This window comes from Mus caroli, chromosome 4 (genome assembly GCF_900094665.2).
Source record: "Mus caroli chromosome 4, CAROLI_EIJ_v1.1, whole genome shotgun sequence".
In the NCBI taxonomy this organism is placed as follows: Eukaryota; Metazoa; Chordata; class Mammalia; order Rodentia; family Muridae; genus Mus; species Mus caroli.
The window spans coordinates 95,072,447-95,096,395 of record NC_034573.1 but is presented as its reverse complement, the minus strand read 5'-3'; the positions used below and the strand labels follow the sequence as shown (position 1 = coordinate 95,096,395).

General features: G+C 40.6%; 1 protein-coding gene across 15 annotated transcripts in view; it reads right to left on the bottom strand.

The window, feature by feature from the left end:
* The window catches only part of Sgip1 (SH3 domain GRB2 like endophilin interacting protein 1), a 203,908-nt gene that overhangs the window by 18,563 nt on the left and 161,396 nt on the right, over positions 1 to 23,949 (bottom strand). For 11 of the 15 annotated variants that reach the window (XM_029476217.1, XM_029476218.1, XM_029476221.1 and 8 more), the window contains one exon: positions 19,012 to 19,071. The exons of the other annotated variants lie outside the window; for them this stretch is intronic. In XM_029476217.1, the coding sequence (XP_029332077.1) occupies positions 19,012 to 19,071 (60 nt within the window). The remainder of the gene's footprint in view (positions 1 to 19,011; positions 19,072 to 23,949) is intronic. 15 annotated transcript variants of the gene reach the window in all.

Sequence of the window (23,949 nt, the reverse complement as noted above, 5' to 3'; positions counted from 1 at the left end):
TTAAATGCACAAGCAAAAGGGGAAGTACAGATACTTATCAGCGGGAGAGGTGGGGCAATACAAGCAAAAGGAGAAGTACTTATCAGTGGGAGGGGGGCAATAGAAATTTTTTTCTTTTGGCGTTATACGGGAAGCAGGAACTTGGTGGTATCAGGGTGTGGTCAGGACATCGGCGATGACTTAGGGCTGGAACATTCTGTGGTTATTCTCGGAATCGGTGTGTCAGTGGCTCACTTTTGACCCCCTTTTCTTCTCGGGGGGAGAAGCCCAATTCAGAGATCAGGACAATTGTGTTGTCTTAATGGCTCCCAACATCTCTCCCATTTTAATATTTTTATAAAGGCATANTGTGTAATAAATTTGTAGCCACGTTTTTAATGACCGCCTAAATATCTGTTTGCTCATCTGGTGATTTCTAACTAAAGCTGGAGCTGTTTTCCACTAAATTATCTGGGTAGCAGGCCCCTGGGACCCACCTGCCTCACGTCAGTTTTGGAGTCATATAGGCATACAGAGCCATGCCTGGCTTGCCCTGGGCACTGAGGATTGTACTCAGATCCACAAGCATATGTAGCCAAGCCCTTTACCCACTGAGCTATCTATCCAGTCCGAGGTCTCGCCTTAAAAAGAAAATAAAATTGATAAGAATTACAGATGTTAACAGATAAAGAGAATATCATGGGCATTTCATTCTTCAAAATTGCAAAACATTTGAATAGCCAGGATATTTTTTGTGAGTAAAGTGACATGATTTAGGTGGATAATGGTCTTTTAAAGTGAATGGACAATTACATGAGTCATGCGATGAATCAATGGAAAAATGTTTACTGAGGAAGGAATTGCTGGTAAGTGGTCTGGAGCTCTGCTCACAGACTGGCCTTTTATTACCAGAATTGTTAGGGGTGGGTGATGGGGGTGATGATGGCAGTACCAGTGATGATGGTGGTACCAGTGTGGAGACTAGAATAGACATTCAGCCATGACACTGGATCGAGTCTGGGAGAATAGGATTTGGCATCCAGCCTGGGATTGTTTCTTTTTCTGATACTTGTCTGAACTATTTTTGGGCAGAAATGATACAATCATAACCATTTTGTAGGCCTGTTGTGAGGATAAAAATGTATTCCATTTAGAGTAGTTCTTGGTCTGTAACAGCATCAAATTAGCTATTTTTATGATGATTGTCACAACTTAACACAGTATGGAGATTATCTGAGTAAGACAGGCTTACTGATGTGCTCAAGAATTTTTAAAAACTTGGGATATTGAGATGAAACTGATGCGAAAAGTAGCAAAAATAAATATGAAATTCCTATATATTAAGATTGAAAAATTGTCAAGCAATCTGGACATGGTGTTGCATATCTATAACCCCAGCATCCTGGAGGCTGAAGCAGGAGGATGACAAGTTGAGGGCAGTCTGGGCTACATACTGAGACTGTCTCAAAAGTCAAAACAAAACAAAAACATTGGAATAAGTAAGGCAAACATTTGTGGTTTTGACAAATAAAACTATCTCAGTAGATGGATATGTGGAAAAAGAAAACCAACTGGGGGATTTAGTTGGTTGATGAGCTTATAAGAAGGTCCCAGGAGCACTTCAGCAGTTAGACCAAACTCTGGGAGACCATGAAGACAAAGCTCTAACTCAGATCTCTCACTTCCTGTCACCTGACCCCGCCTAGTGGCCCCTACCATCTTCTACTGTTGCTGTGTCCACTTCTTGGACACTATAATCATTCTTATGGATTTGATCAATACAGTTACAAAAGCAGAAACATATATAAGATAAATATTTACAGAGAACACTTTTACCTGAAAGTACCCACAATTTACAGTTCTAATTCTTTCATAGGCTTGAACTTTGCCAAAATTAGAGCATCTTTGTATTTTATTTTATTTTAGTTTTTATGTATTTCTTTGGTCATCACATTCTGGTCTGTGTATAATTTCCAATAGCTATTTAATGCCTCTACAAAACTTTTCCAAATGTCAGGTCATTTCTAGGTAGTAATCTAAATTCATCTGTATATTCATTGATCTTTTCCCTCTGCATTATTTCCTGAAGATAAGAAAAAAAATCATTCCTATTGAGTTGTAAGATCAAATATAGATCATTTTTAATTGTGAAGAGTGCCAGGCTATATCACATAGATGCTGTGCTCAGTGTGGTTGGTCATAAGTGAGTGCTTCCATGTCCCCCATAAAACTTCAGAGTTTTTGTTTATTGAGGTTACTGACTGAAACTAGGATAATGTTAACGATGGTGAGAAAGTCAAAGTTATGGCCTAAGAGAACGAAGAAGAGCTTTTAAAATTTAAAAACATCTGAAATTGTGTTGTCCTACGACTTCAAGGGAACAGAATGTTTAAGGCCAAAAATCTGTAAGAAAACAGCATTGTGACCATAGGGAAGTCAGGTTACCCATACTTCTCTTGGGAGGACAGGGGTAGCAGACAGTGTACACTCAGATTTCTGTCTTGCAGTATCAGGTGCTTTGTAGATATTTAAGGTTGTCACTGTGAGAATAACTTTATAACAGAGAACAAATGCTCTGGACATAGCTTCCCCTCACTGGCAGGTTGAGTACACATACAGGTTCTGCTGTGTACAAGACAGAGGCGAGGACACAAACATGTAAATATAAGACATAAGCAAATGAAAAACTTAACACTAAGACAGTAGCTCTCAATCTGTGGGCCAAGCATGCAAATCCTCAACCCCTTTGGGGGTCAAAGAACCCTTTCACAGGGGTCACACATCAGATATCCTGCATGTCAGATATTTACATGACAACAGTAGCAAAATTACAGTTATGAAGTAGCAATGGAAACAGTTTTATTTATGATTGGGGGTCAGCACAACACGAGGAACTGAATTAAAGGGTCGCAGCATTAGGAAGGTTGAGAGCCACTGCACTAAGAGTGTACAACAGTGGTCCGTTAAATGCTTAGTTGACCACAAGGTGAACTTCCAAGTGAGGGGATGTGATCACTAGATCAACAAAGAGAGCATGGGCTCTACGGCCACATCCATCCAGGTATGATGTCTTGGTGTCCACTAGGACAGGCATTTGATATCTCTGTGGCTTAGTTTCCTCATCTTCAATATAGCATCAATAAAAAGAGAACACTAACAACTTGCATTACCCACTAGAGGCAGTATTTCTGAAGTCCTTACTGTGGTATACACTTGACGACCATGGTGCTTTTGCTGCCATGGGTAAGGTTATAGAACTACAGTTTAGTCTTTGAATTAGAATAAATTTTTAGGTACAAAGCAAAGGGAAGTTTAGAGATTCCTGTACAAAGGAAATTTGCAGGTTCCTTTCATCTCTCAACCTGATTTCTTGATGGTTTCTGTGCATACATGTTTAGTTTGGCATATATTTATACAGTAGGTGCCTACTATATTGGTTTAAATTGCTTTGTGTAGTATTTGTATCATGATAGGCTATAAAACTTGTTGGAATGCTTGTTTTATTAAAATTAATTTAAAAATAAAAAAGTATTTTAATTTTTACTTATTTAAAACAGCAATCATTATATTATGGTTAGCTTGCAAAAGACTCAAGGTAGGTGCAATATTTGTTATTACAATAACACACCTCTGGTGCTCCTAGAAGGGCCAGCCAAGTAATAGCAATTCCTGGGTACCTGTTGTGGGAAATATTTAAAAAATGAACCCGCCAACTCTCAGCGGGGCCAGGTCACGCTCTTGGGCTCCTGCCACCACCAACTCTCTAGAGCTAGCCCCTGCACCAGGTGATCTCACTTGCTCGGTCTCTTGGCAATGGAACTATTACCCTGGACTGAGGCTGGAGGGGTGAGGGATAAGTATCTAATGCAGACTCTGAACATGTTATGGAATAAGCCAGGGAAGGGAACATACTTTGCAAGCCATACCGCAGTGTCTTCTTTAGTAGAAAGCTAACTCAAACACTGTCATAAAATGTGATAGTTTAAAAAAAAGATGTGATAGTTTTTTATTTTTAAATCAACTATCAAAAGAAAGTCAAAACTTAAGAATGTCTATTGAGCTGTTTTTTTTGGTTTTTTTTTGTTGTTGTTGTTGTTTTTGTTTTTTGTTTTTGGTTTTTTGAGACAGGGTTTCACTGTATAGCCCTGGCTGTCCTGGAGCTCACTTTGTAGACCAGGCTGGCCTCGAACTCTGAAATCCGCCTGCCTCTACCTCCTGAGTGCTGGGGTTAAAGGCGTGCACCACCACGCCCGGCTCTATTGAGCTGTTTAATGTGTTTTCTTGCCTCCATTTATTTTGAAGTGGTTTAAGACTGCACAGTGGGCTAGGAAAGCTACACCCAGGCCTTACAGGAAGGGCAGCTCACCGAGCCTTTGTCCCTTTGTCCCTCTAATTTTGAATCAAGCTCAGGTGAGCTTTTCCAGCTTCTTTCATAGTCTCCCCAGCTGAGCTACTTAGATTAATTTCCCTTAACCTATCTGACTGAATTTCAACACAAGGAAATGTTATTTCCCTTGAAAATGCTTGGAAAAGAAAAAAAAAGTTATGCTTTGATGCAGCAAGAATGTGAAAAATCAGTTTATGCAGAAGATTAGCTCATTTATGTGGCTAGGCACCTTCCTTGGACCTTAAATCCTGTAACCTTAACAACTGGGACAAACAGGCTGACTGACAGGCTCGATGGACTAATACTTGGGTAGTGAAAGCTTCTGGCTGATTTTCAGGGACGCAGTTTGCTTTGCAGAAACTTAGAAATAAACTTGGAAAAAAAATAAATGTAGCTAAAATCCTGGAGTTCTTTTTTTATGTATTGTAAAATTAAGCTATCAATGTTATCACATTCAAATAAAATTAAAACAGCATACAAAGTCAAGATTATAAATATGTTTAACAAATCTAAATCACTGAATTAATAATCAAGTGCCGATTCCAGTCACCATTCAGGTATCTGAAGCTGTGACTTCTGATGGGTATGTGGAAGACAGTGGCTTGGATATCATCCTTTGTCATTGGTTAGTAAACAAATACTTGTCTCTATATTGAAGCTTATTTTGCACCTCAAAATAAACCAGTGGAGTGTGTATCATTAGATGGATTTGCGGTATCAACAAAATAATACACTGGTGTGTGTGCGTGTGCGCATGTGTGTGTACAGAAAGGTGCTTCTTCAAGAATTTAACAAAATATTAAAAATATTTTCTGTATCAATATAAAAAAAGTGTGATTTGGCACCCCAAATTTTTACTTTGTGCTTTTTGATATTTTTAAAAAATTTTTACAAGTAAAGTGTTTAAGTCAATATAATGATCACAAGAAAGCAAACCGTGGGTTATTCTCAGGTGCTTAGTAATGGCACCGAGGGTAGTTAAAATAAGGTGCTGTGTATGTGCTGTTTGGTCATAAAAGCAAGCCATAGATGCACAGAGTCACAGTCACAGGGAAAATATCATAACTGAAGTACAGCGGAACAATAATAGGCATTGTCTGCAGTTATTAGATCACAGATTATCTTACTTCCTTACATGTTTGTCTCTTCTATAACGTCCACAAGTAAGAGAATAATCAAATGGCATTTATTAGGAAATCTTACACAGAGGTGTCTACATTTCTGTTTTTAATTTCTTACATGGTTCCTTACAGTTAAAAAATGGATACTGGCAATTTTGAGAACTATTGAAAGTTATTTTTCCAATGGGGCTGACATGTATGTATGGATGGATGAAGGAGGAGGAAGAGGAGGAGGAGGAAGCTGCCTGGAACTGACTCCCTGAAAGTCCACAGTTTGAGTGGCCAGTTTCATTGACAATGAGCTGTGAGTTAATAGTTCAAAGCCAGCGACCACCTATAGACAGGAGGAGCCGTCACTAGTAACCATTGTTCCTGTCCTCTCAGCAATACAGTGTCACCATAGTATCCTGCAAAGACAACCCTGCCCTGCTTCCTCACCAGGCTTCCTGGAGTAACCCTGGGGCTTTATCAGAGGCCATCTTCATGCTTCTCTGTCATCACATAGGGCAACAAAAGCTTGTTCTCATCGGCTGAGCAGCAGACAACCGTAACTGTGAAGACACACAGCTCCTGTATAACTGATCACCTGCCAACCACAAAAGCAGCCTCATTCCTTTTGTGTTTCCTCACGTCCTGGTGACTCCTAAGCAGAGCAGTAGAAGAGAAAAACAATTCTACCCCAGGTCCCATGGGTTGACAGGCTCTGGAGGAATGACAGCCACATGCATGATGGCAAAAATCATTGATGAACTCCTAACAGTGACAACTGAACACTCCTCCTCCTGAGACCGTCAGAGCCATCTTGGATGCAGTGAAGCAATTAGTGCACAACTGTTACTACACATCCGGTGTTATTTATCTTCCCCATATTTAAAAGTGGGAAGGATATGTTTATGTTAGTAGCTATTATAAGGTGTAATTATGCTTGTGTTTCGGTTTTACATTTTGAAAGGATGTTTCATAACCAACAGTCTGAAGTCAGTTTGGAGGTAATGTGAATTAAATATGTTTCAAACCCAGAGACAGAAAGGATGTGAGAGGGAAGTGTCTCCCGAGTCTCCCCATCTCTTTATATCACCAGCGTACCTTCTCCACTCATTTATGGCACTCCCCCATCATAGGGTAGCTAGAGGCTCATAAAGGAGGTTTTCTCCCTTTTTCCTTCTTTTATCCTTTTGTAGTGCTGGGCCTCTTACATGCTAGGCATGCGGTGAACTGATGAGGCCTACCAGCCCTTAAAAGACTATTCTATTATGGGAGTATATAACCTAAAATTGTGGCTAGTCCTTCCTAAAAGACTCACAGCAAACATAAAAGCAACAGAGATTATTGGCCAGCCATTGTCTGAGGCAGGCTCAGGGCCACTGAAGAGCAAAGTGATTTTCTTTGCTTTCTTACCCTTCATTTTCTTCTGGGGAGGTTTGAAATTACTTGTCAAATCTGCCAAATGCTGTGGTTTATGAAAGAACGAGACAAAACCAGTTTTCCTGCCCATCTCCCCGCAGCTTTAGCACAGGAGCTCACCGTCAGCTAGACTATTAGTCTCCAGTCAGTCTGAAGGATTAGCTCAGGGGATGCGGGTGCAGAGGAAGGTGGTATTATGGGTCCAACCATCCTCTTGTTCCATAAGCAACCCAGGGGAAAAAATGCTTGCTGTCCATAGAAAGGAAAGTGAAGTAGCAACTCAGAGAAGATCATGTTGTGGGATTACTTATGTAGAAGACTGAAATGCCAGAGACTTCTTGAAAGCAAGCAAAATTGGCACAGAGACAGCACGTGTCACAAGCCAGGGATGTGTGAGGGTGGACAATGGTGGTAAAAGCTAAGATATACTGAATGCCCCACATTCACAGTGAACCCATGCTACTGTGCTGGGCTTTCATCTTGACCACAGTGGCATAGAAAGGTGCCATTATTATCCAGCTTCCAGAGCAAGAATGCAAAACTTAGATTATAACACAACGTGCTAAGGATGTAGTTCCAACCCCCAAGGTTTATTACAGATCCTAAACAGTATGTGTACTCAACACACATACACACACACACACACACACACACACACACACAGACACACACACCACTACCACCACTACCACACCCCTATTTAAGATATAAAATATGTCTATTCTACTTCTCTCCATATGTAATTGTATATATGCATGTGTAAATTATTACCAAGTACACTGATATAAACTAATGGGGGTTTCCTCTCTAGTATTTAGGATAAAACCAACTTACAGTTACAGTAGCACACCTATGGCATCTGATGATGTTTCAGAATGCTAACACAGCAACAGTGAGCAGTATTCAGAGAACTCTACCTAGACCTAAATCACTCCTATTTCTTCCATTGCCCTTAGGTTAAAGGAGAAAATAGCACAAGACACTGATGGATGCCCCCAGGGCACTGTAGCTCCTTACTAATAATATTCTTTACATGTTAGTGTCACTGTTCATTTGATGTCTGGGTTCTGTACATCATAAAGGTGAGGACATGCTTTTCTTCCTGACTGCTGTGTCCCGATAGCTTTCACAGTACCGGTGCACATAGCAGGTACCCAGTAAACAATCACTGGCTGAATGAGCACAGCTGTAATAACATTGATAACAAATGCACAGTACCTAAGCCAAGTTCTACAAATTTAATCATTGTTTTCCCTACCACATGCCTACCTGTTACAGTTAGTAAGCATGAAAAAAATTAGTCAATACAGTTCCATTATAATTAATCCTGAGAACCTACAGAAAGAGTCTTGACTCCTTTCACAGCTATAACTGTGAGCCTACCAGCAGGCATTTGCATGCTGAATCTACCTTAAGGGAGTATGTTAGTCAAACTCTGTAATACTGGCTGTCCTAACAGGACAGAAAACTTCTTCAGCATGACTTATATGACCCTAAGATTATGTGGGGTAGGTAGTGAACTTAATTTTTTTCTCTACCTGCTACATGGAAAAAGAAAAAAAAATGAAGTATTATATAAAAGTAACTCTTTTTACTAATAAAGAACTATACAATTTAACACTCAGTTACTTTATTGTGAACCATTTCATTTTTATTTGATATGAGCCAACAAATATAAATATCCCTTCAGTCTCAAGTCTGTAAGCATCCATGTGTGAGAGTCAGAAGGGAGAAAAGGCAGAGGTAATAGAAGATTATATCACAGAGAAGGATACAGGCGCAAGAGTGCTGGAAGCACTGACGGGCAGCAGGTCGGGAGGGGAGAAACATCCCACAAGTCCCCTGTTAACTTGTATTCTTGATAGCAACCAGGAAGAAGCTAACGCTTTTCTTCTGCAGTTTTCCCTTCTAGTGGTCAGGTTGTCACACTTAGGATGCCACAGGGTTTTAGATATTGCCACAGTCAGGAACAGGCAACAGAGAGAAGACAGCAAGACTTTTAGGCCATTAATAGGTTCTACAAAAATGTAACTGTTGACTGGCCCACTCAAAATTAATCGCTGATTCTTTTTTTTCCTTAAGAAAACCACAAAGGAGCAACTTCTGTTGCAGCTGCTCTAAACCTTCCTGTCTATGGATCCAGAGCCTGTCACACTCAGCAGACAGCTCCCTGTTTTTTACAGTCCATTTCTTCTTGTACTAATCTTCAATGGATTCTGCACAGGAACCTCAGTCCTTCTTCCTGGTCACATCACGGTTACTTGATTTCTTCCTCCTGATTAATGACAGACTTCTCCCTGGTTCTCCCATCCAAGTACTAAACAGGCAGAGCCCTGCTTAACTTCAGAGAACAAACGACACGTGGCAGTGCCGGAGGTGTGACTGTCCATGGCTCCTTAGATGGCTCCTTATCTGAAGGCAGACTCAGCCTTCCAATTTTCTGCCATACTACGAGGTATTAAAATTCACCTTGAACAGGGTTGCATTACAGATTCTTTCTCCAAGCAGGCAAAGCACTTTAGAATGTGGTCCTGATTTACTTGGTCCATCTTTGCAAACATTCCTCACTTGCCCAGGATTTATCAGTGCCGAGTACCAGTTAGATGTTTCTCACCTCGACTCCGACTCCGTTTAAGTCACTCTCTCAAGCCTGTGCACTTAGCTTTGTGAATCCTGGTTCTTTAACGTCAGCTGGGGCAAGTCCCCTTCCCTCTAAGAAGATGCTCCTGATTCTTCTCAGTTAACCCCTTGTGCTTTTCTAGAGTTTCACAACTCTCCCATGCCTTTGCTAAAGCCACCTTATGGGAAGTACTTCACTCCTGGTGTTTGTGTGTTTCTAGAAAGCAGACGCCATTTTGTTTGATCTTCATAATGTTCCAACACAGGGCCTTTAGCCAAGAAGACTGATGGAATAGTTGTATCCACCAAGGGAAGGAACAAGCGAATCTTTGTTAGCTTTTCTGATCTATTAATCATGGGCTATTTCCTTTTTCTGCTCTAGGGAAGTGCCAAACTCATGCTTCAGATTTCCAGTTGTCTCCGTGTAATAACTCTTCTTCTAGGACTTATGGCTTTGTGATCTTCCTGTTCGACAATTTCCTTCTGCACCCAGGCAAGTGTGATGTGCACTTGGGGCTCATCTCCTCTCTGAGGGGTGAAAGTTTCTATAAGTATAGCAGGTCTCCTGTTTTGGGCATATTTGTCGATCTGTTGGATTGTGTTCAATTTCTTTTGAGCACAATACAGTTCAATACACAATGCACTTTGGACCATCATTGTCTTAAAATGAGGAAAAGACACCACGGGCTGAATATGATGGATACACAAGAAAATCCTGGCCTAACTACTGACAAGGAGATAAAAGGTGACATCAGAGAGAAGGAAAATGCCAGAATCTAGAAAGCACAGTGTCTGGGACTCAGCACCTTTTTGGTCACATCACTTCATTTTTTTCTTACTCAGTTTGAATGCACCTCAAAGCATTGATAATTAAAAACCAAAACCAAATCCTTTCAGGTGATATAATAATTTAACAAACAAAAGACAAGTTGGTCCTTTTTGGTTTTCTTAATTATCTTGCTGGGTGGCTACCATCCCTTCCATTCTGAAGTTTATAAAACACAGACTAAGTGACATTAAGCCCTCAAGATTAGGAGTCTTGTTGGGCACAACAGAGACTTGAATACTATGGTGATTAAAACATAACTTTTAGGACTTAATAATTCCCCCATGAATGGTTTAATCACAGGACTTTGTGCTACCTTGAAGACATTTCCCAAGTTCCTGCATCTCTGCTCACCATTTGAGATGTTAGTAGTAGAGTGCCACAGCCTTAGGTCATGGTGTGAACAACCTGAGCCAATGCTATTGCAGTGGTAGCTCAGAAATGCACTACGATATGGGTTAGCCATAACATCCTGCAGCACCATTACTGGCAAAGATAGTGGTACTTAGATATGCAAAATAAATAAATACATAAGTCACCATTTCACTATCCAGGTATGCCCTGCCTGGCAACAGACTTGGCCCAGAAGCTATCATACATTAAATTTTCCCACAATTATATAGTCAGAGAGATTCTGACATGAGTTCTGGACATTCATGACCTTCTCAGGTGCCCCTACACACATTTTGCCTATATATCATGTTCAAGCAAGACGAATAAGGCACACTCTGCCCATTCTGTCTGCAGCATGCCTGCATTACACTAAATGTGAGTGAGGTGGGATGATGTCTTCAGACAGCAAGAACAAGTCAACATCCACCTGTTCATTCTGAGGGATTTTCAGAGCCAGGTGATGAGTTTACTATGAAGAGAAAATGGGAAAATCTAAATCTTTGCAGATTTCCCTGGTAGCACAGTTTGCATTTTTCAATTGCACTTTAATCTTTTAAACTGAGTTAGTATGTTAAAGCAAAGCATCAAGCCCTTGTGTGAGCTTCATTATTAAGGGAAAGGATTGGATAGTTCATCAGCATACGGCAGATAACACACAGTCTCAGAAGGGTACGGACTATGCCTGCATTTGGAATGAAGACTGATTTGAACTGATGCTTTTTATGTTCCGGCGTTGTTTCACCACCCTGACAACCCAACGCGGCGACTTTTGCAGTGAGTGCTCATTCGCTTTCATGTTTGTCCATTGAAAATATTGTACCTACCCTGAATGGGAAAGGTACAACTGGGGAACCCTTCCCACCAGAAGAACTCTAGGAATTTAGCAAAGCAAATGCTTCCCAGAAAACTGTCCACACCTTTCAATTTTCCTTTCCTTAATGACTTCCAAGTGAGTTAATTAGAAATTTTGTGATGAGAAGAATGTTGAGCCTTTCCAAACTCTTACAGTTTTCAATACATGTCTGTGTGAAGAGAAGTGAGTGATGCTGGGATGAAGGTCAGCGACAGGGCACGTGCCTAGGGGTTGTAAACTATGGGTTCAATCCCTAGAACCACAAGAAAGAGACACACAGACAGACAAAGCGGTGGTCGTGTGTTTCCTGCATGAAGTTATGACTTACCAGCGGTCAATTAGGGAAACTAAAAAGCCTGCTTAGGTTGGTCAGACATCTGGAGTGCTGTTTCTCGGAGACAACACAAGTTCAGAGAGAATAGAGTATCTTATTGCAGAGATGACCAGGGTGCTTCCAGAAACATATCTTCACTCTCTGGGATCTGGTCAGGATATAGAAAAGAATCCGAATGGCAGATTGGGCTGGTGGGCAGAGTCAGAGTAGAAAGGGTGGGAGAGGAGGTTTCTGGGAGGCCCAGGCAAGCTGTGCCTGGGAAGAAAAGAGCTGGAGAGCTGGAATGAGAGGAGGAGGGAAAATCCTGCTCTGCTGTTGAGACTCTTGAGTACTGTGGGCTGAGGGAGTGGCGCAGGGTGTTTTCCACAAAGCAGCTGAAATTTAAACCTCTAACTCTGCCGGCTGTGAGGCTCTGGAAAGCTGTTACCCAAATCTCATTTTCTATAGCAGTGGCTGGTGTAGGTGAAATGACAGCACAGAGGTGCTTCCTGCAGAGTGAGTGCTTGGGCACTGCTCTATTTTTATTCATTTCCTCTCTTCTCCTAACATGCTCCAGCCTTTTCCAGGTGTTATTTCTCATATAGAACTCATTCCCATCCCCCTACTATAGATGACACTTAATTCTCTCCTTATTTTTTATTCTGCATGCTGGAAGTAAGCTATGTAGCAACAGGGATTTTTTTTCCCCTAGTGTGAAGTGGTCAGCAAGGCGCTTGTATGCATCTCATGCTCAATAGATGCTGTTGAATGAGCGAGAATTAGTGCTTAACATAGTTCCTATTATATAAGACTTGTGACACGCTTTAGTTATGAAATGGCTAAACGGAGCCCTGCCAGGAAGCGTTGTTTCCAAGGTGCTGATGCTGAGCAGAGTGGAGGAACCAAGTTGGGGATGAAGAAACTGTTGAGGCCCTGGAGACCATGTTGGGGATGGGTCATCCCCACAGAACCGGAAGAGATGGTGCTTGAAAATGAAGATGATTCAAATGAAGTTGCTGGTACTTCACAGATAAATGCAGAGGGAGGCCCTGAGGTCAGGGGTCAAGGAATAATGAGGGAAGCCAGTGGAGTGATCGGATAGATGGTCAAATGACCAATATCTAAATCAGGAGGTTTTGACATGCAAAGCAGGGCTGTGGGAATTTAAGCCTGATTTTCAGTCCGATGGCATGTGGCCCCCAGGAAAGTGAAACACATTCTGTGGAGGCTGTTTCAGAGAGATGTGGGTCCCTGGAGAGAGTGGGGATTCAGTTAGGGAAGTGAGGGTGTTCCCTGAAGTGAGTTCAGCAAAGAGAGTGAAAATGTAGAGAGTGGGTGCCAAGGATGCTGGGCCAAGGGGAGCAGGGTCACAGAGGACAGTGTGACACGTCTGAGACACAAGATGACTCATGGCCACAAGGATTTGTTGTTGTTGTTGTTGTTGATTTTCACTGCCAGATGCAAGATGCTTTTATAGTTTAAAGAGCCATGAAGGAGAAAGGCAGTGCATTTTTGGAAACATCTTGACATTAAAAGGCACTACAGAATTGAAATATCTGTCAGGCTCAGTGATTTGTCACGGAAATATAATTTCATTCTACCTGAGGATACTTGATGGCTTCAGCAGTCAGCTACACGTGTGTGTGTGCATGTGTGTGTGTGCGTGTGAGTGTTCATTCAGGTGTGTGCCTTGTGTATGGGCATGACATGTGGGTATGTGGCAAAGGTCAGAGGTATCTTCTTCAATTGCTCTGCTCCCTACTTTTGAGGTAGAGTCTCTTGCTGAACCTGAAATTCACCATTTGGCTAGACTGACTCCTGAGATCCTTCAGTTTTCACCTCCACAGTGCTGGGATTATAGTGCGAATGGTGGTACCTGGGTCTTTAGGTGGGTGCTAGCTCCTCATACTTGTGTGATAATAAAGTCTTTACTAAACTGAGACTCGTCTCAAGCCCAGATTTTCTTTTGGTTGATTTAAAAGTTACTAGCATTTAAATAATTTTCTTAATAAGCTTAATATACATTAAATTTTCTAGCAAAGATATTTGTAAAATATATTTTTAGAAGCATTGAGATATATTTAGAAGCACTGTAATTTGTAACCCTGGTCTAAGGCCTTGTACCTCATTTGTTAGCAAGTCTGAGGTACTTCATGTCTTTTCAAACTGAACTCACTAGTCAGTGTTCACAGACTGGTCAATGACTCAAACATGAATGGAACGAGTGTAGAATCCTAATCATGATTAAGAACAAATGTGAGCAGAAAAAAACAATGAACAGTGAAGTTTTAAACACAAAAATGGTACAGAAGTCGGAAAATAAATGCAAAACTTCTTAAAACAAGCGAAGATTTTGACAAGAGAACCTTCAAGTTCTTCTTTCTCTGGATGAAGCATTGAAGAAAGGTGTGATTAATAAAAATAAATGTGAACAAACATGAACGTCCCAGAGACTCTGTTAAAATGCTATTCAACAGAATGTGTTGGATGGATTTTTGGAGTGTAAACACTGTGGTGGGGCCACGTTCTCAGGGTGTTATACAGCCACGTCTACGTCATTTTATCATGACAACAGAAAATAATCTTTGCCATCTTTTCAGGTTTTCCTAGGCGAAACCCCCTAGAGACTGATCTGTACGTATGAAGCTCTATTACATTAGTTAATTTCCTGGCTTAAAAATTGGAGTGCAGACTTCATTAGTGGCTCAGCTGAACAAGAGTTAGAGTCTTGGCAGGCTCAGCTGTGGGCTTGTGTGCACTTTAGCTTCCAACTCATCTTGAAGCAACCCATCCCAAAGCTACTTCGATCACTTTACTGATGTATTCGACAATAAAAAGATGCCTGTACATTTTGTGTTTGTTTGGTTTTGGACAGGTTCTCTCCAGCATGGAGCTTGCTACTATCCCTGACTACTCTCGAATGCATCAGACTCTCTGTGCTGGAATTACAGGGGTGCTTCGGCCCACCAGTCTCACCTGGACCCTTTAGTTTCAGCTGGTTGAAAGAGAAAATTTAGGGGGTCACGGGTTTGTGGGCTTACCATCTTTCTTATTAGAAAACTAACAGCTTCAGGTGATAAAGGCACACGAGAAAAAGGGCAACTCAGAAAAATCACCTAGTACCAGTTCTTAGCTCACACTGGGAAAAGGCTTCAGGGCATCAGAAAGGTTTACATAGACGGTTTTGGAAAATATTAAAATGGTCAATCTGCCATCTCTTTTGGTTTGTCGTTTTAGTTTACTTCATTTGTTTTGATTTAATTTGAACTAGGATAGGGAATAGTAGTCACTGACTCCAGAGTAGAGAGCACAGTGAAAACCATTGCCTGCTTTGAACAGGTATTAATAAAATAAATGTCTGTGGCTCTAGGCAGAGAGCTAACAGAAAGATGGTACAAAGATATATTGCTCTAATATGTCATGACGGCATACTCAAATTCTGTCTAATGTGGGCTCCATGGGAATTCTGGGTTTAGTTCCTGCTTTGACTAGCTGCCTGCTTATAAGCGGGTACAAATAGAAGTGTGACTCAATTGTATTAAGATGGCATAAAGATAGACTCCTTGCCTCACAGGATACTCGTATTTTGTCTAACATGGACTTTACAGGAATATTGGGTTTTATATCCTCTTGGCAACATAGGAAAGGCCTAAATATAGGCACATACAATATTTTAGTTTATTTCATTTGTTTTAGATTGTTTTAATTTTCAAAATAGGTGTGATGTTGAGTTTTATGCTTATATTATTCCTCTGGGAGAGAGGTCAAAATGAAGGCTTTTCTCGTTACTGGTTCAAGGCTATGCTTATTTTGAAAAAAAGGTTTTTGTCTTTGTGTTTTGGGAAAAGGTGATTGAGGTATTTACATCTTCCAGAGTTATGTGGATCAGATATGATGGACGGAGACCTCCAGAGGACTAGATTCCAGAAAATCAAACAAAAAATATATCTTGATGATACTGAAGTTTTGTTTTGAACTCCTGATGTCCTGGACTTCAGCTGGATCCAGTCAAGAAAACACAGATATCAGAGACTGATCAATCCTGTTTTCCCTACCCTTCTCCCCGGCCCCCTTCATAATATCTCAACACCCATATTCAGCTTGAAGAAGTTATGAAGAGTTGTTAACCCAGTTCCCTGGGCTTTGGGGCTGGAGAGAGTTATTAATAAGTTGTTGTCTTTCTAGGGAATGTAAAAATGCTCATATTTGGAACAGGGAGGAAATAGCTAGAATTGATTGTGTAGCCATAACCTCATTTGATAGACATCTTTATAATTGTTACTGGGTTGAAGTCATAAGTTCATTTGGTACAGAATTTATTATGATGCAAAATCAAGGTTACCTAGTATAAATTTCTTCTATTGACACTAAATATTTGAAAATACAAGGATTAGACCTAGTCCTTCTTTTGCTGTTTTTATAATCAGATCTGAGATGTTTAAGTTTGTGAATTTAGGGTCAAATAACAAATTCATGGCTCTGAGTTTATTGTTTGGGGGTTTTCAAGATTTTAACTAGAAACAGCTGAGAGTAGTTAACAGACAGCAATCCAGATTACTTTACATAGACAGTTGGTTTTCAAAAACATCAGAAATCCACAGAATGTGACGTTTAATGTTATTTATTCACTTGTTGTTGAGACTAGTCTGTGCTTGACAGCGTTCTCTGTCTTGGATTCAAAGAAGAAATTGAATATCTATGAGTTACTCCAGTTGTGGTGAGACAACTAGACAAAAATTGCCTTTTTTCATCTACAGACATAATATTGTCCAAAGAAAGAACACAATTACAGGTTTAGGACACCTTAATTCTGCTGTGACAGAGTAGGCTAGTCCTTAATATTCCTGTTTCTCTAGGTGTGTCAGATGGCCCTGGCCCAGAAGGCTAAAGACTGATGCTCCAACATTTTGAAGTAAAGAACTGTGCAGGTGTTCAGCAGTCTCTATCAATTGGCTAGTTTTGGAAGCTGTGTTACACTTCCTATATATTTTCAGTTATTATCAGTCATTCTTGGATTTATGATGGGGTTGAAAAACTATATAGTCTAGCCAACCCAGGCTTTTTACTTTGAGAGGAACAGATTTAAGAGAATGGTTTTCAGTTGACATTCAATCTTAAGGCAGGACATAGCCAGGTACAGAACTATAGTTTTCTAAGTTAGGATAGAGGACAGTGTTCAATTTTATTGGCAAAAATGTTGGACTGGGTGTTAGATCTATCGTATACCATATAATTTACAATATGGTAATAGTTGTGTTCAATTTGTATTTTGAGAGAAAGTCATGTTTTTGTTTTTGTTTGTTTGTTTTAATTAAACAGAAAGGGTGAAATGTTGCAGGATTTTCTCTGTCCAATCACATTAGGGCAGTGGCAGACCTGTGATTGGACAGGAAAAGAGAGGTGGAGCTAGGAGTTTAGGGGACAGGGAGAGAGATGGAGAGGTAGCAGGAGGGGAGAAGAGGAGAGGCCAATATGGATGCAGACAGACAGGAAGAAGATCATGATTCTGTATGGTTTCAAGCAGCCACAAGTAGCTAAGATTTTCACAAGGTTAGAATACTTGGGTTAAAGCTTTATCTTTATTAATTGGCTCTGAAAGTACCGTATTGGCATCTTGTAAATTGTGATCTTATTGTTATATAAATCTGATTGGATAATTAAGCCTTAAGAGTCATGTTTCTACTGTGTAACTAGGTGTTGAGATGGCTGATCGTGGGGTGTGTGGGGCGTTGCCGTGTGGAAATGAGGTGAACTCGATAGCTGGGAGAGAATAGCTCAGTGGTGAGAACACGCCGAGCAGGACCGTGGAGGGACATAGTGTTGGGCCCGCCAGTACTCTACTAGAGCGGGAACACAGACCAGCGGGGCAAGAGACATGGCAGATTGACCTTTTTAATATTTCCCACAACAATAGACCATGTTTTCTGCAAGCTACTCTGCATTAAGGGCTCCCGTCTTACAAGAAAAATTCACTGTGGGTGAATTTCATTTTCCTGTGTTTCATACTGCTCATATATTTCAGCCACTATAATTTTAAAAACTGCACTAAAACACACCCAAGTTCCTGTTGTCATGAAACACAAAGACAAGTTCTATATTGATATCTATTCTAAGAAGAAAAAAATTACATATACATATTTTTGTCATTTTTTTATACCAACTTTTGACCCTGGTATAAAACTTCACTATTTAAAATTACGCAAATAAGACCTTATATGATAAATCCTTATGCATAAAATGGCTGATTAATTAGGTAAAGTGCTTCATTTCCCCACACTGGTAGTTTAAGTGTGCCACTTAATCAAATTTCCAGCCCATGAAGATGAGTTAGAAGTTAAACACTTAACTAAGGGTTAGACTGAATTAAGGGTTAGACTGCTAACCCTTGATGGAAGATATAATAGATGGTCAAACCTTGAGTTTAAAAATTTGACATTATTTTTATGTGTTTTTTTTTTTTAACCTTCTAGAATGGCAGGTTCAACAGCGGTTGGTCTACTTTATTGCAGTTTTATTACAGTAGCAATTTCAGGAGATGCAGATGAAAGTTTCTTCTAACACTCCTTGTTGCCTCTGTTTGTCTGATTCCCTTGTGAACATTCATAATATGCACATGTATGCACGAGTACATGCACACGCGCGCGCACACACACACGCACACACACATGCACACACACACACATGTACATGCATATTTACAGTTTACAAGATTGAATTCTATATTTGGAATGTCAGTTTTCCAAAGCAACCCCAAACGTGCTTGAGTTTGCCACACACACTTGCAAAAGGGTTAGGCAAGAGCCTGGTTGACAGAGTCAAGTTCCTTACCTAAAGAAGGCTCCATTTTGTTCTGCTTTTAATTGGCCATCATTAATTAAGTAACCGAGGTCAACTGCAAATCAGCTTTAATTTGTTCAACGTGGATAATTGAAGAACACATACAAACCAAATTCATGAAATGCCTTCTTTAGTACTTGATGCTTTCTAAGTAGCCATAGCATTTTTCAATGGAGAAAGCAAGATCAGAAATTTTGAAGAAAAACTGGGGCTTTTGAAATGAGAATAAAAACAACACAGGACTATGGATTAGAATCTGGTATGCTATGCACTACTTACCTTCAAAAGTCAAATAAAACTTTCCTCTGTCAAACCAAACGAGGGAGGGCTGTTCATTCTCTGTTTGGCCAGGAGTTGAAGCGGGATGGGGAAGGTTAAGGAAAGGGAGAGAGAAGGACACGATGTGAGTCACAGAGCAGGTAATTAATCTCACTACGGGGAGGGGCGGGGCACTGCATGCCGTTAGCGTGCAGGAAAAAGGGAAGGCTGGCGGTCTAGAGCTGTTTGGTTTTTCTTTTTCCTTAAAATTGAGCAAACAAAGCAAAATCGAAGCTATGGAGACTGAAGGGATGGACACGCATGTAGGTAGCTTGAGGGCTAGGCACTTGTAAACATGGAGCAGATGTCTTCCTGGCCATGCAGGGGTGTCAGCATATTTCAACTGCATTAATTTGGGCAAACTTTCATTCAGCAATTGCTGTATCGTTTTCATCTTCAGTGTCATCCTCTTGCTTGTTGGCACAAACGATAAACTTGGCTAGTGGCTTATATGCAACATTCGCTTAGCATTGCATATCAATGTAAAGTCCGCAGATGATGTCAGAGACCTCCTGTCCCTTTCTGGGAACTGCCTTAGGCACCCAGTCACAACACACCCTTTACTTCCGTACTAAAGAGAAGAGACACTTCCAATGGTGCCTTGTTAACTGCTAAATTAGAAAGCAGACAATAGATTCTGGGTACCTAAATCACTCCTTCCTCTGAAAATTCACACAGCAATGACTCTCACCTGGTTTGAGCCTTTTCTCTTTTGAGAAACTGTCATGCAACCTGTTGCTTTATAATAAAATGTCCACTTAAAATAGGTTCAGTGACATGAGTTCCGCAATGGTCGGGACATGTACAGGGTGCATCTGAGAGGCACTGGGACTCATGAGGGGAGGAGGATGTCTAATGAAGCTTCTAGCATTCAGATGGAAAATAGCTTGGATTTGAAAACTCTAAGTGTCCAGAGATCACTCAGCTAGCACCGTACCTGCAGGCGTGTCACAGCGCCTTTCAAACGAGGGCAGTTTGTCATAAAAAACATCATCTTCTGACACTACAAACCAAAGAAACATAAACGAATGGAAAACAAAAACACAAGGACAGATTCCAAAGGAAACTGAGAAGCACGTTTACCGACCAAGGCAGGGATGATTTTCATGGCGAAAGGAAAGAACTTAAGGTTAAGACATTGGGATTAGGATGAAGATGGAAATCGATGAGTGTATTCGAGATGGTTCTATGAGGAAAAACTGAATTAAAAAGAGTCAGGGTTTAGCATCTATCAATGTGGTGGAAATCAGGGAAGGGGCTATGCCCTACCATCTCAGGGACTATTATTAATAATTGATTTCTGCAAGAATACTTCTCTCCAATGCAGTTCTCAAGGGGCTAGATGTATGTCAACACAAATCCCAGCACAGCCCTGACATCTCAACAAGATCGCCTGGCACATACATCTCCCCCAGGAGAAAGGAGTTAGCTTTTAACTTGACCACAAAGCAGCAGAATACATCCAGGGTTCCTTTGGGAGCAGTGCCATTAATTTGCTTGTACCTGCCTTTGACAGTTAACGATCATGAATTTTGAGCGGTGGCATCACACTGGTATTTCTGATCATGGCTCCAACTGTGGCTGAACATCTTTGGAAGGTGGCCCCAGCTTTATGAGCTGGGTCTTTGGACCTCAACTATTTTGGATCCTTAATCTCTCTTCTTACCAAATTACAAATACAAGAAACTTCTTTTTTCTTTTTCTTACTATATGAAATCAAAATATAATGCCACAAGTTTTAAAGGTGTTATTAGACCCTTAATAGATTAAGCAAATAAAACCAGTAATGGGCAAACCTATTCTCACTGCAGAGAAGCACAGAAATTAGGATCCTGCAAATGTTTCATGCACAGTGATGGTTCTGGAAGTCATTCTATTAACCTGCTGTCTAGACTTACGGTCCATGGCAGGGAAACTTTTCTTTTTCAATTCTTTAGGTTCTAAGATTAAAAAAAAAAGTATGTATGTGAATGTGAGTTTGAGTGTGTCTATGTGTGCTTGTGAGTGTGTGTCTATGTGCGTATGTGTGAGTGTATGTATATGAATATATAAATGTGTGTATTAGAGTATGTGTGTGTGTGTGTGGGGGGGGGAATGTTGGGAAGGCAAGTGCATGCTATGCCCATGGAAGCCAGAGGGCACTGGGTTTTCTGGAGTTGATTTAGGGTTGTTTACCATCTGATAAAGTTTGTTTAGAATTAATCCTGGGCCTTATGGGAGAACAGCAAGCACTTTTAAAAGTAAATTAACCAGTTAATTAACATATTTTGTATGTGTCTTGCTTGCATGTAATGCTGGTGCACCACATATATGCCAGCTCCCTCAGAGGCTGGAAGAGGGTGCGGGATTCCTTGGAACTGGAGTCTTAACCACTGAGTCTTCTCTGCAGCCCTAGGTTCCAGGATGCTACTTGTCAGTACTTAACTGTACTCTTAGGTTCCTTGCTGGTGGAATGACTCAGGAGAACATCTGTTCCATCACATAGGCATATGGATACAGACGCTTCACAAAATACAGCATCTTTTGTTAGACGCTTCACAAAATACAGCATCTTTTGTTAGACGCTTCACAAAATACAGCATCTTTTGTTTCCATTGCAGACTAACTCTCCCCCGCCCCCCCCCCACAAGAAAGTTTATAAAATTTAGAACTGCTACCCCCCATTAGAGAAAATATTTTATATTGCATTACTTAGAATAAGTCACTTTTACTCAGGTTACGGACCAAAGGAAACATCAAAGTCCCTGCTTTGGACTTTGATGGACACTCACTTGGTTACTTTTGCTTTGTTACAGATTCCTGCCACATTAAAGATGCAAATCACAATGCATAATTGCCAGGGAATTGCCCTGTTATAAATAACAGGGTAGCAAATGCCTGTCTTTCATCATTTAGCAGTGGCAGTCTGGGAAATAGTTTACAAACATCTAAATAGATCCACAGAGAAACAAAACTTCTCACACTCACTGAATTGAAGTAAGAAGCAAGTAATAGGTGGATATTTGCAAGGAGAGATAAGGCTTTGCTATCTCTCCCGCTAGCTCTCATCTGATTCTTACAACTTCACTTTCTTTCTTTCATTAATAGCAATAGGTCTATTCCTCCTCTACATCAGACAGTGCTGGTCCTGTGGGCATTTTCTAGCACAAGAGTCATCTAGATATCTCCTCCATTCTAGAAGGGCATCTTTTCACATCCCCAGCTGTCTACAGTTGGGGCAGATTACACAGTTAGTGCGTAAGAAAAGTTCTACCCTAGCACATTTGAGATGTAAAATTTTTAGTCATGTGAAAAAATAATGGTATTTTAAAATTTGATAAATTCTTAAATTAAAAATTATACAGTTTGTAAAAACTCTTCATTATTTTGGGGGCAATGATACACAGAAACACCTATCTTCTCATGCTTTATTGGGTTCATACTCTATGATCATGGCTCTCGTAAAAATATTCCCACTTAAAAGTTCTTTATGGATATTTTCTTATGAATTATTGTGTGGGGGAGAGTTTAGAGTTGCTGTTATTTTATTTTTGGAGTTAGAGTCTCACTCTGTAGTTCAGGAACCCGTGATTCACTCTGCCTCAGTTTCCTGAGGTACACTACCAAATGTGGCACAGACTTGCTCTAAAAATGTTAGTTCACTTATGATTTTGAGACTGGTTCATTGGTACCCATGTAATTGCCGCAATACAAACGGCACAGGAAACAGCAGGTAAGTGTTGTGGAGGTGGGAGGGGACTGCTCATTCTCCAATTTAGGGAACTTGCTGTGGATTTTCAACCTCCCCCAATCCACTGCTTATGGTCAGTTGTCATTTTAGGCAAAACACAGCCTTTGGGGAAAACCAGAAACAACAGCACACAAGCTGGCTGGTCATGCCGCTGCAGAGTTACTGCTGAGAAAAATGGCGGTCATGTGACCCAAAGCAGACAGGATTGTAAAGACCAGGTCTGGGAGGACTTTAGTGGGCAGATGAAACCAAATTGAAACAACAGAAACTAGGGACCTTGGCAGGAGACATTTTGACAAGCTTCCTACTTGTCTCCAGTTTTCAAGCCCTCCATGGTTCATCTTGAAATAAAATACACGAGGTTTGAGTAGGACCAACGTTCCTGGCTGTAACGGGAGATCTCTGCAGCAGCCAGTATAGAAAAACACTGCCCCAAAGCATGAACACCATTCCGATTCCGTGTGCTCAGTTTTCTCCATGAATTATAGCGAGCCGAAAGAACACACTGAGGCCCATCTGAGGCAGAGTGTGGTTATGTTCTGAGCGACAACTCACTTTAATTCTTTTCTCGACAAATGAAGTCAAATGGAGTGTATGGAATGAATGAACTTGAGGAAGCCTAATATTAGGACAGGATTTGGGTAAATGACTGCTGAAATCATGAATAAGATAAGGGGTGGGTGGGGGGGGGAAGGAGGTTAGTAATTACAAAATTTAATAAAAACAAAGATTCAGAGAAGTGAGCTAATACTATTACTATACACTGAAAATCAGGAACTCTCAGATTGTCCTAATGAATACAGAAAAGGAGCAGATATAGCTATATAAGAAATCCTAAAAAAAAAAAAATCTGTCTTTTAAGAAGGTACATGAGCTGGGACATATGACTGTCTTGAAAAACTAAAAGGAAAAAAAATCACATGAAATTGAGAAAGTGGTTATATTTCCAATTTATTAATTTAACCCAAACTTGAAGGTTTGTGTGTGGGGGGAGTGGTGGTGGTGGATGGAGGGTGGGGTGGGGATGGTCTGACTTAAAGTATAGAATATATGATAGAGCTGAAATTCCCTTTGTGGTTCTTAGAGGCACAGTTTCATTTGTTTTTCTGGGAAGACATGGGCAGTTATTCCCTAGAAGAGCTTCTGGCTTTGTCTAGCTCCTTCTCAAA